The sequence below is a fragment of the Sceloporus occidentalis genome, unplaced genomic scaffold (assembly GCF_023333645.1).
Source record: "Sceloporus occidentalis isolate IW3139 unplaced genomic scaffold, rSceOcc1.0.p SCAF_4, whole genome shotgun sequence".
Lineage (NCBI taxonomy): Eukaryota > Metazoa > Chordata > Lepidosauria > Squamata > Phrynosomatidae > Sceloporus > Sceloporus occidentalis.
Window position 1 is genome coordinate 123,093,284 of NW_028316984.1, and position 13,667 is coordinate 123,106,950.

General features: G+C 41.8%; 1 protein-coding gene across 3 annotated transcripts in view; it reads left to right on the forward strand.

Moving 5' to 3' along the window:
• LOC149314580 (catalase) overlaps positions 1-13,667 on the forward strand; it is a 70,337-nt gene that overhangs the window by 24,489 nt on the left and 32,181 nt on the right. The window contains exon 1 of one of the 3 annotated variants that reach the window (XM_089521422.1): positions 7,037-7,233. The exons of the other annotated variants lie outside the window; for them this stretch is intronic. Within the exon in view, the coding sequence (XP_089377548.1) occupies positions 7,168-7,233 (66 nt within the window). The 5' untranslated portion in view covers positions 7,037-7,167. Of the gene's footprint in view, positions 1-7,036; positions 7,234-13,667 lie in introns of those variants that run through there. 3 annotated transcript variants of the gene reach the window in all.

Consider the following 13,667-nt stretch of genomic DNA (forward strand, 5'->3'; position numbering starts at 1 on the left):
GCCAAAGCTGGTCCCAAGCACCCTGAGCCATGAAATCCACATAAGCCTTCAGTGACAAAGATGGATCCAAGAGTACTCCAAAGTTACCCACCTGCTTTTTCAGGGAGAGTGCAACCCCATCCAGGCAGGTAGCCTACCCAGTTCCAGGACATTAGAACCACCAGGCCACAAGGCCTGCTTTTTGAACTTTAAAAAAAAAAATCAAGCCATGGATGTTTGAATCTGTGGATGCAGAGTTTGGATATGGAGGGCCCACTGTGTATCTTTCTGAGACAAAAGTATTTGTGGATCTTCTTATCCCAAAGAAGTCTGGGAACTAAAACAGTTTTGGGCCCAAATGTCAGTCAGGAGCCAATCTGACACAGATCTACATTCACCACAAGGTTTCCCCCTCTAAATAAGAATTCCTCAGAAGGACAGTGATATCAAATTCCACTGAAAGATCCAGGAAGACCAACTGGAACACAATTGCCATTCTCAGTGTAGGTCATCCACCAAGGTGGCCAAGGCTTAGTCCCATAACCAGGCCTGAACCCAGACTGCACACACACACGCATCTGCAGAACCTCCCCAGTTCAAAGCCCCCAGGGCCCAAGGCATGTCAGTACCACCTGCTGCATCTTGCTTAATGCAAGATGTGATTTGCCACAGCCATAGAAATGCTTCTGCTTTCTCTTTCTGTGCCCCCATTTGACCTGTCTCTGATTATGTTCTCTTCCCATGGCTGCAGAAATGCTGCTGGTCTCCTTCTTGCATCCCTTTGTTTGCCATTGCTACAAAAACATGGCTTCTTTCTCTTTGACTCCATCTCCTTCCTTGTCTCTGTGCATCTCTGCTCCTCACCTCTCTCTTTCTCTGTGTTCCTTCCCCCCTTCCCCAAATCTTGCTTCGTCTTCTCCAGTGATTCGAAGGCTTTTATGGCTGGCATCCATAGTTTTTTGTGGGTTTTTCGGACTATGTGGCCATGTTCTAGAAGAGTTTTATTCCTGATGTTTTGCCAACATCTGTGGCTGGCATCTTCAGAGAATGCTGGCGAAACATCAGGAATAAACTCTTCTAGAACATGGCCACATAAACCAAAAATGGTTCTGTTTCTTTTCCTTTTATTTCAGACCAAATTTCACCCTACAGCAGCCCTGTAGCAGCATTCCCAGCAGCTGAACTGGAAATGTAAGGTAGAAAGGAAGGAAAGAAGATGATGGGAAACAGAGGCCTGTTACAGACTGCCAAAATAAAGCTGCTTTGGGTATCTTTAGAGGTATGCTATTTAAATGATGCATGGGTCCTAAGAGTCCAGAGGTCGCACCAAAGCCACACTCCATTCCTAAGCACCGGAGTGCAGCTTTGGTGCATCTTCCGGATTCTCGGGATGCATGCATCATTTAAATAGCATACGTCCAAAGAGACCCGAAGCAGCTTTATTTTGGCAGTCTGTAACATGCCATAGAGATCAGGCAAGAATATTTGGCAAATTCATCACAGTGCATTGCTGAGGGCTCCTCCTCAGCAGTTTGATGTCTAGATCATAATGCAGTAGCTACTTTACTACATGAAACCGCTGCACTAGATGAGATTGTGCCAATGTAACAGAGACAGTGGAGAATTGTTTGTTTCCTTGCTGTGGAGTGGACTCTGAAATGGGCCCAAATCTGTACTTGATCATATGTAACCATTATACTATACAAAAGAGACCATGAGCATCTTTCTGCTACATGTGCATAGACGCATGTGCCAAAAGAAGAAGGAAAAGCCTATTATTATTAGATGGATTCTTAAATGAAATGTGGATCCCAATAAAATGCAGACTCGTCTTACACTTTTATATCTTGCTTCTGTTAGGTTGATTGTGTGCTTGTGGCTCTTGCATTCAAATAGCAAATTATATGGAGTTACATTAAAAAACAACTGCTTCCTCCCCCCCCCCCCCGTGTGTTTGTGTGTGTGTGTGTGTGTGTGTGTGTGTGTACACACACCCACACTGTATATCTATGTTTATCAAGCCTGTTCATCTGTGCCTGAGCAGAAGGCCAGGTAGGGAGGGGTAGGCTCCCTTTTATCACACATACATGGAGAAGTATAGGGACAAAATATCTTACGTGAAGTTGAAAGCTTTCATGGCCGGCATCCATGTTTTTTTTTTGTGGGTTTTTTGGGCTATGTGGCCATGTTCTAGAAATGTTTCTTCCTGATGTTTCACCAGCATCTGTGGCCGGCATCTTCAGAGATTCCCTGGAAGAAAAATTTCTAGAACATGTCCACATAGCCCGAAAAACCCACAATATATATATATATATATATATATATATATATATATATATATCTTACCTCATTTATTAGGTGGAAAAGCACATGGGATGAATGACTATGAACTGGAAAATGACCAGCAAGGAATCATTTAAGAAGTCTTTTCATGTGCGGTCATGTTTCAAGTAAAAGAAATAAAATAAAAATCCAAAGGAAGAATGGCAGCAACTTAGTCCCTATCCCTATGATCTCTCTTAGGCTGCATCCACACTGCAGAAATAATCTAGTTTGATACTACTTTAACTGCCATGACTCAATGATTTGGAATTCTACAAATTGTAGTTTTGTGAGACATTTAGCCTTCTCTGTCTGAGAGCTCTGGTGCCACAGCAAACTACAAATCCCAGAATTCCATAACATTGAATTCCATAACATTGAGCCCCAGTTACTACTAATCATTCCATTTGACTTGTGCTCAACTGGTTGGGCTCTTTCTGGTCCAGCAGACTGAGACTGTTGATGATGACATTGTACTTGATAGTGCAAAGTGGCTTTATTTGTTTCCATTCAGATTTTAATCAAGGTATGGTTAAAAAAGAGTCAAGTTTCAAAGTAAGAACAATACTTTTGCTTTTTAATACAGTATGTCTAAGACAGAGAGATATTAACAGATTCTATAGTTTAATATCATACTGTCTCCATTAATCCATTGGTCAGTTGCTTCAAAACTTACCATTTGTATTGAAGGTAGTTTGTGTAATTAGCAAATCATGTTTTCATCTCTAGGACCATTGTTAGAAACTAGAACAGTTCCAACTTTTCCACAATATTGGCTTTCTCTGCTTTTAATTGCTAAGATCTTTCCAAGCAAGATTCTGTTTCTAGTTCGTAGAGTCTTTCTGGGATTGTGAACAAAAGGCTAAGTTCAGACATCTTGTCACTAAATTTCTCTTAACTATGGGCGAAAACACACTGCAGAAACAATCCAGTTTGAGACCACTTTAACTGCCCTGGCTTAGGCTAGGACAGTGATGGTGAACCTTTTAGAGGCTGAGTGCCCAAACTGCAACCCAAAACCCACTTATTTATTGCAAAGTGCCATATCCCTTTGGCTTTCTAGTAACAAACTCTGGCAAACTCTGTGCTGGGGCGACGGCACATGTGCCCACAGAGAGGGCTCTGAGTGCCACCTCTGGCACACGTGCCATAGGTTCGCCATCACTGGGCTAGGATATCCTGGGAATTCTTGTGGCCCCTGAGCTCTCTGACAGAGAATGCTAAATGTTTAAAAAAACTACAGTTCCCAGAATTCCCTAGCATTGAGCCAGGGCAGTTAAAGTGGTCTCAAACTGGATTTTGTCTGTTTTGGGCCTATGTTTCAGTTTGATGTCTGAAATAAGCCAAAAGTCATAAAGTGCTACTTTGCCTCCTTCTTTATAAACCAAACTGTTCTAGGTTGCTGTCCACTATGCTGTTGACTTTGATAACATATCTTCTAGAGGTTACATGGAGTAACTGTATGCTGCTTATGTAAGAAAGGCAATGGTACCACCCTGGCGGGCAGTTGATTGGATATTACCCCTAGGTTATATAAGATTGTAGAGAGAGGCAAAGGTTGGTAGTGGCTCATTGTTTATTAACAGAGCGTTCATTTGATAATGAAATCAGGCGAGTGACAGCTATTTGGTGTATAGAAATCACCTACTGAGTCAAGGAAAACACCATGCGTTTATTTGCTTTGAAAATTCATTCTTTTCTTTTCAGTCAAATTATGATGAAGAATAGATTGTATTAGCCATGGGAGTGCCATGGCCCACACAAAAGGGAGAACTTATCCAGCAGTAGCAGAATGAATCTTATCACACACACACCCCAATTGAATCATAGGTCAACCAGTGGTGGTAATATGGGTTCCATTATCTCAAGAAAAATACTTCCCTTCGCCTTTTTGGTCAGTCTCCTTTGGACTGCTGTTGTGTTACCTGTTGTAATGTGGAGGCAGTTGCTGTTCCTGCAAGCAAGATGTGTCTCTCATTGTCTGTGGACTGAAGAACAGAGAGGACAGGGATCTAATTTGCCACCCAGAGAGAGAGAGCGAGAGAGAACTGCTGCTTCTGTCTTCTCAGCTTCTCAGTGTTGTTTTAGAAGACCCACAGATGCCTGATTCCTGACATCCTTCTGACCAGGTTGAGAGTTCAGATCTGCAAGAAGCAGCAAGACTTTCTGCTCCCTCGGCCAGTTTGGCTTTCAGAGCCCATTCCCCCACAACTCTACTGTCCAAAAATTATGAACAATTGTATAGAGAGGTTATCACAGCTCCAGTAAGGAATACAACAACAGCTATGCCTCTCCCTTTGTCCCAACAGCAACATTGCTAGAGAGAACAAAAGAGTGGACAGGGGTCTCAGATAAGAGCAGAGGCAGCTTCTCTCTTGCAGTCTGAAGATGTGGTAGCTGCTTCTCCAAAGAGCTCATCTTTCTTTTACACTCCCTTTTCTTCTCTCTGGTGTTTCAAGTATTGGGGCCAGTTGCATCTACACACTGTAGAAATAATGGTTTGACACCACTTTAACTGCCATGGCTCCATCCTACAGAATCCTGGGATTTGTAGCACTCTTTGGCAGAGAAGGCTAAAGACCTTGTAAAAGAAGAAATCCCGATTTCATAGGATGGAGGTACAGCACTTTAAGTGGTGTCAAAATGCATTATTTGTACAGTGTAGATGCAACCGTAGTGGGAAGCCACCCAGAAAAAACATGCACAGAGGCACAAGAGTCAGCTGCCCACTTTCTGTTGCAAGAGAGATGTTGAACAGCTGCCTTTTCTCATCTCTTCCTCCCTTGGGCTGCATCCAGACTGCAGATATAATCCGGTTTGATACCACTTTAACTGCCATGGTTCTGTGCTATGGAATTCTGGGAACTGTAGTTTTGTGAGACATTTAGCTTTCTCTGTCAGAGAGCTCTGGTGCCACAATGAACAGCAATCCCCAGAATTCCATAACATTAGCCCGGGCAGTTAAAGTGGTATCAGACTGGATTATTTCTGCAGTGTGGATGCAGCTTAAGGAGGGAGAAAAGGATAGGGGTGACCTACCAGCAACATCTTGGACTGCCTGAAGGAAGAGGCCCCTCCCTCCTCAACTGTCATCTCGGCCTCAGAGGGAGCCATCAGGCAGACCAGCAACATCTTGGACTGCCTGAAGGAAGAGGCCCCTCCCTCCTCAACTGTCATCTCGGCCTCAGAGGGAGCCATCAGGCAGACCAGCAACATCTTGGACTGCCTGAAGGAAGAGGCCCCTCCCTCCTCAACTGTCATCTCGGCCTCAGAGGGAGCCATCAGGCAGACCAGCAACATCAAGGTCTGCCTGAAGGAAGAGGCCCCTCCCTCCTCAACTGTCATCTCGGCCTCAGAGGGAGCGATCAGGCAGACACAGCAACATCAGGGACTGCCTGAAGGAAGAGGCCCCTCCCTCTTCAACTGTCATCTCGGCCTCAGAGGGAGCCATCAGGCAGACCCAGCAACATCGAGGACTGCCTGAAGGAAGAGGCCCCTCCCTCCTCAACTGTCATCTCGGCCTCAGAGGGAGCCATCAGGTAGACCAGCAACATCTTGGACTGCCTGAAGGACGAGACTTCTCCCTCCTTTAACTGTAATTTGTATTGTATTACGATTTTACTGTACACCGCTATGATCATCGCGGAATAGCGGTCTATAAATAAAACATATTATTATTATTATTATTATTATTATTACCAAAGCCACATTGCTATACTCCCCCATTGCCTGCCCCTGACTGATGGGAACTGTGTCCATCTTAACATCAAATAGACTAAAAATTTATCGCATGAAGGAGATTGGGAGTGTATCCTGTGAATATTTCGGGGAAATAGCATAATTATGCACAACCATTTCACACGACGTCGCACAAAACCGCCACTAAAGCAGTCACAAAGAAGCAATAACGCATATCTTTTTACTTTCGGGATTTCAGCGACAATGCATTTCTGATATCATTATATTCACACAATTGCGTGTGATAATCGTTTGTGCAATTACTTTCCATTTCCGCTTCATTTGCGGGATGCTTCAAATGCGCTCTAACCTCTCTTTAATGCCGAAATCAGCCCCAGTGTGATAAACTGTAAAAATAATGCAGTTTGGCACCACTTTTAAGTGCTGTCGCTCAGTCCTATGAAAGCCTGGGATCTGTAGTTTTTACACTGCCTTCGCTGGCGAAGACAGTCTGGAGAGCCAGCATGATGTAGTGGTTTGAGCGTTGGACTATGACTCTGGGTTCAAATCCTGGCTTGGCCATATAAACCCACTGGGTGACCTTGAACAAGTCACACTCTCTCAGCCTCAGCTTGAAGAAACTTGCCAAGGAAACCCCATTATAGGTGGTTCTTAGAGTTGCCATAAGGCGAAAGCTACTACAAGTCACACATGAACAACAATGGCAAAGAGTTGTGAGGTGTCAAAAACCCCCTACACATCCCAGGGTTCTGTGGGATGGAGCCATGGCAGTCAGAAGTGGTGTCAAAGTGCATTATTTCTACAGTGGCGTGTGACAGAGGAAGCCCCATTGAATACAATGGAGCCTCACAAGAAAGAAGAGGGAAGGAGGGCCACTTTCAGGCCGCCTCACATCAAACCCCCTCCCCATCGCAAAAGCTGGCGTTTCGGTTGTGTAGCACGCGCCTCGACCAATGGGCGCTCGGCAAGGCGTTCGGCGGAGCGATGACGGGCCAATGAGGGAAAGGGGGCGGGGCAACCACTCCCGCTAGGCTGTTATCTCGGGAGGGAGGGGATCGTATTTATGGCGCTGCTCTTAGTGCCTCAGTGAGTGCCTTTCTTCGGCAGCGGTTCCTTTCTTCCAATCTCAGTCCTCCTCTCGGTCCGGTCCAGCGAGAGTCTCTCAAAATGGCCGGCGGCCGGGACTGTGCCACTGACCAGATGAAGCGCTGGCAAGAGCAGCGCGGCTCGCAGGTACCCAGGCTCATCATCATCATCACTCCCCCCCATCAGGATATTAGTATGGTCTGCCCCGTGCAAAGACATTAGGAGCCTTTCGGCTGGGCGCGACCATCATGACTCGGGAGGGGGGTTGTGAAGGGGAGAGTGTGTCCTGTTAATGGTACTGGGCTGTCCTGGTAGGAAATCACTGCAGGATTTGTGGACTCCTGAAGTCCAGTCAGTTAAGAGCTTCTGAGTCGCCTTGGGTCCTTTTTTTTTTTGGGGGGGGGGGAAGGCGGCATAGAATTGAAAGTAATAAATAAAATAAGAGAGAGGGTATGATCTGGTGGGTGGCAAAGGCAGGCAAGTGGTGCAGGTTGAGTCTCCCTTTGCTAAAATGCTTGGGACCAGAAGAATTTTTGGTTTCATATGTGTGTGTGTGTGTGTGTGTGTGTAATAATAATAATAATAATAATAATAATAATGTTTTTATCCTGCTCCTCTGTGCAACATAACCAGGGAGGCTTACAGAATTAAAACATACATTTCCCATTTCCCACAATCCCACCCTCCCTAAAATACAATTAAACAACTTACAACTTAAAACATAACTTAAAATAATAGGCAAAACAATAAACAATAGAATAATATTGTAGTATATGGATGTGTGTGTAGTGTATATCTCTGTGTGTATATCGTGTGTGTGTGTGTGTGTGTACACATGAGATCTTTTGGAGATGGGACCCAAATCTAAATACAGAATTCATTTATGTTTCATTTACACCTTATACGCCTGAAGATAACTGTATACACAGTTGTTGTTGTGTGCCTTCAAGTCCTTCCAAGTTATGATGACCCTATCACAAGGTTTTCCTGGCAAGTTTCTTTAGAGGGCAAAATTCAAAAGATATAGCTGTGTTAGTCTGTAGAATCAGTACATAGAGAGATCTTGTAGCACCTTTGAGACTCAAGAAAGAACTTGGCAGCATGAGTTTTCATAGACCTAAGTCTACTTCCTCAGATGCATTTGGTGGAGACCCCCAAATGCACCTGAGGACTTTTGTCTACAAAAGGTGCCACCTTCTTTCTTTAGTTAGTCTCAAAGGTGCTACAAGATCTCCCTGCATCTGTAGAAGGCAGTTTGGTGGTGCAGTGGTTAAACACCTGTACTGCAGCCACTCACTCACAAACCAGCCAGGGCAACTCAAGTTTGCATCCTTCCGTGGTTGCTAAAATGAGTACCCAGTTTGCTGGGGACAATTAGCTTACACATTGTAAACTGCTTAGGGAGTGCTTAAATGCACTGATAAGCAGTATAGAAATGTACTTTTCATTGTACTTGTTATTTGCCATTGCCATCCTCTGAGGCTGAGAGAGCATGACTTGACCAGGTCACCTAGTGGGTTTACATGGCCGAGCGGGGATTTGAACTCTGGTCTACAGAGTCATAGTTCCACTCCTCAAATCGCTACACCATGCTGGTACATTTGATAATTTTGTGCATGAAACAAAGCCTGTGTGCATTGAATCAACCAATAAAAAGCAAAGGGGTCATTACCTCAAACACCCATGAAAAAAATTGGGTATTGGAGTATTTCGGATGTTGTTAACTGCCCTTAAATTGGCCTGGACTCATGGCTACTCCATGGATGAAACATCTCAAAGACTCCATGTCCTCCACAGCTCTCCTCAGTCCCTGCAAACTCAGGCGCATGTCCTCCTTGATCACATCTGACAATCTGGTGTGGGGTCTTCCTCTCTTTCCTCTACTTTTCCTAGCATTATTGTCTTTTTTAATGAATGATTCCTTATGATGTGGCTGAAGTACGACAGCCTTAGTTTTGCCATCTTGGATACCAGGGAGATTTCAGGCTTGATCTGTTCTAGGACCCATTTGTTTGTCTTTTAGCCATCCACAGCATGCTCCTCACTCTTTTCCAGCATCACATCTCAAATGGGTTTATTTTCTTTCTGTTGGCACATTCATACATGGTGATAGGGAATAAAATGGCTTGGACGGTTCTAACTTTAGTGCTCAGTTGTGTATCTTTATACAGCTGAAGAGCAGGGTATATATATTTATACTTTAGGATCTTTCATGGCTGCCCTTTGTATTGCTAGTCTTTTTATTTCTTGACTGCAGTCTCCATTCTGTGTTTGATCCAATGTTTACTGGATCCAGTGTTAACTGTTTCAATTTCCTCATTAACTAGATTGAATTTATGTAGATCCTCCACGGTCATTATTTTTGTTTTCTTTGTGATCAGCAGTAAGCCTGCCTTTGCACTTTGTTCTTTGACCATAAGAGAGACTCAACTTGTATTATGAGTGGGAACATGCCAAGCGAAGAGTCTGACCATATAGATACAGGAAAAGACAGGGCTTCTGTAGTTTTAATAGCTGTCTGAGATGGGCATGCAACTTTTTACCCTCTAGGAGTGTGAAGTGGCAAATGCTATTTGCCAAAATAAAGTGAACATCTTTCTATGACCTTATGGAGACCTATCAAGTATGCACTGCACCTGGTCATTTTTCTGCAGAACATGTTTTTCTTTGGGAGGGTATGGTGACAAATGGATAGAGGATTCGCTCCAGTGGGGACAAACTGCAGGTTAAAATGTTGGTGTCTAATAATGAGGGCTTAAAGTTTATAGTTTCATTAACGCTTGTGCAAGAAGTTGTCCTTTGTGCAGCATTTCCTTTCTGGTTTTTCTGTGAAATAGCTAACCCGCTGGATTTTGGATGTCATCCAAGAAAAGAAATATACTTCGACTCTGGTCCTTTACCAGAGCTTGTTTACCGATTCATATAGAGAGTTGCCCAAGTACAAAACCTGACACCACACAGCACTTCTAAGACCTTTGATTTGAGGGGAAGAAATTTCAACTCATTTACTTCCACGGAACAAAGTTCTCATGGCTAGGTGAATGAACTGTTACAATATGAATACGTGCTGGAGTCTCTCATGTTTTGCTGATGTTCAGAAACAGCAGAGGATGGTAATAACAGATTGTGACAGAGCAATCATATATAATCTCAATAGGGATAAGAGAGAGTGTCATTACATGATGCTGTAGTTGCAGTGGAATGCAGATAAACCGCAGAAGTCTGAGGCACATGAAAAAAATGGGTTGATAACTGAGCTTAGCAAAGCTTAGTGAGAGTTCATTCAAGTACTGTAGTAGATAAAAGGAAAGGACTATTGAAGTTCTTTAACACAGTATTACTGTATTTACACTATTGTGCAATCTCATTGGAATTTACTTGAATTACTTACCAGTTGTGACAACTTGAGACCATGGGTCACTTTACATTATAGTTTGAAGATTGCATTCTCACCTCTTTTTCTCATATTCAGATACTGAGTTTTATTATATGCATATAGTAAAGCTAAAGCTAGACTGTACATCAGCAGATGATGTATTATTTGAAGTTATCCAGAATATTATTTCTGGCTGTCTTCTGGTTCCAGTTCAATTAAAAAAAACCTTTGAGATAATGGTTCAAGTTCTGTTCTAAGATGGGAAAAAAGTTTAGATTTGTTCTAATGTTATACTCCATAGTGACAACAAAACCACAAAGATCTCACACCCAAGGTAGTAAAAGTTTATACTACTTATTTAAATTTGTGTAGCTGTAAAATTGTGGTTTTAACATCAGATTTGAAGATTTCAACTTACATTTTTGCTTAGCCACTAGAGTAAAGTAGTTGAAACATGGTGAATAGTAATCTGCACACATTTGGATAAGAATATGGTTTTTGCAATAGTTTTTAACCATGTTGCTCCCACAACTTGGACTTCAGATGCATGTATATATTTTTGATAACCACGAACTAATCAATTTTTAAAATGCTAGTTTTACAAATATTCTATGTGTTAAAAATATTTATTAATTTATATATGGAAGACTGCAGTTTTCAGTCTAAGTTCTGCAAAATGCTGGGTCTGAAATTCTTGAATTTACCTCACCAAATAAAAACACATCTGAATGCAAATATGTTGTTTACTGCCTTAACTAATCTGCTAGAGGAAACACATTTTGACCCAGTTGTTCTGAACTGTTGTTTTCTTTCATACCTGCTTTCCTTTTTATCTGTTTCTTTAGTGGAACTGCCTGGTACTGCCTAATCAGTGCTGTCTAATCAGAAATAAGTCTTGAGATTTTTATGAGTGTGTGTAACATTCAGTGGGACTTACTTCTGTGCAACTAGGGTTGCACTGATAATTTTAGCATGCTGAAGGTGCCTGGATGTATTCATTTTCTGCAAAAGGATGGGCTCCAGATCTAGTTGTATTTAAATTAGACCCATGGAAATCAGTGAGACTTGACCTTGTCATAACTTATTTAAGACCTTTTGATTTCAGTGTCTGTACTCTTTAGTCTGGAAGAAGCTAAAACCAAACTTTGTTCTAGTGAACTTCCACTAGTGCAAGGGGACTTTGTCCCCTGCCCCTCCCACCAACACAATCTCTATGTTGTCCTTTATGGCAAATGGAAATATTGGCCCAGATTGGACTATAACTGAGGGCCCGAACATACAGTCCAAAATAAAGCTGCTTCAAGTCACTTTGGAGGTATGCTGTTTAAATGATGCATGTGTCCTAAGAGGCCGGAAGCCGTGCCAAAGCTACGATCCAGTTCCAAGGACTAGAGCGTAGCTTTGGTGCAACTTCTGACCTCTTAACATGCATGTGTCATTTAAATAGCATACTTAAAGTGACCTGAAGCAGCTTTATTTTGGCCTGTCTGTTCGGGCCCTCACATAGCTTTTTTTAAAAAAAAATGTTGATAAGACACCAAGGCTGTAGTTGTATACACATATGCCTGGGAGCATGAAGCTGGTTGGGGAATTATGAGGGTTGCAATTGAACACATCTGGGAGATGGGATGGGGTGCCAGTGTTGGTATAAGATTGTTCTATAAGTGTTTCTTTTTCTAAAAACAAGAAAAATATCAACCTTCAATCTAAAATGAAGTATGTATCCATTTTCTAGATCCATTTTACTGATAAAAATATTAAAAGGGTTTGATGCTAAATCCTAAAAAAAATTTGATTCTTTGGCTTTCCCCCCAAAATAAATTAAAAACCACATAGTTTGGATTAAATGATGGGGAAAATTACTTATCAAGTAAATTTTATGATTTTCACAATATGTCTTGTTATAGTAATGTGTATGGCAAATTAGACAGCATGGGAATTCATTATTCTGTGAAGTCCTGTAGCTACCTTGCAGTACTCTTGGGTTGTACTACACTGTAGAAAAAATCCAGTTTGACATCACTATAACTACAATGGTTCAGTGCTGTGGAATTCTAGGAATTATCATTTTTGTGGCACCAGAGTTCTCTCACAGAAAAGGCTCACAGAGAAGACTCACAAAATCACAATTCCCAGAATTCCATAGCATTGAATCATGACAGTTGAAGTGGTGTCAAACTGGATTATTTATGCAGTGTGGATGTAACTTCTGTTTCTAGGTCAGGCCTGAACAATGGCTGTACATTGAAGAAGTCAACCAAACCTCTGACAAACTGCTTTTAAAATTCCTTTGAAGCTGGAAATAATACATTAAGAATATATCATTATTTTAGTACGTTAAAGTGGAGGTGGTTGTATAGCAAAGTAAAACAGTTTCACATTTTACTTGTAACATAATAAGGCTGATATTTGTTAATTTATATTGAATTAAATGTGCAGCTTTTACAACTAATGTTCTAATCTCTGCAGTTTTAACATCATTTTTTTGTGTTTCATGGGTGGTGTTTCTATGTTTTAATATGTGTGGGAGTTTTTTTTGTTGAAAAATCAAACTAAATTATATGTAATTGTGGAACTAAACTCGTATTTCTTTGTTTACTGGAAGACTGCCGCAGAAAATTCTGTTTGTCCCTGGTTGTGTATAGAATGACTCAGCAGATTAATTACAGTTTCGCAAGTGACCTTCCTATCTGTAGTGCAACGGGGCATGAAGGTGACATGATTAAAGTTTTGGATTATGCTCTCCTAAGTACTAATAGTGACTCCATAACTGCAATATGTTTTATATTTGTTGTAGTAACCAAAGAATATATGCATTGGAGTTGGACGTTTTGATTAAATTACTTATTTAAAGCCCTTGTCATTTTTCATTTGGCCTCTATCACTGACTGACTGAAATCTCATTTTACTATTAAATACATAATTCTGTTAATACATATTTCTCTACCAGGCTGTAAAGCAATGTTCCAGTTTAAAAAGCTGTGGGTTAGTTTGTTTGTTTTGGAGAATCTGTTTTAGAAAGGATGTTAGGATGCAGCTACATTTCTGCTGAACTAATAAAGTCAAGGATCTCCTACAATTTGATCCAGTAACAGATGATCTAAAGGCCCAAACAGACAGGCCAAAATAAAGCTGGTTTGGGTCACCTTGGAGGTATGCTGTTTAAATGACACATCCTAAGAGGCCAGAAACTGCGCCAAAGGTG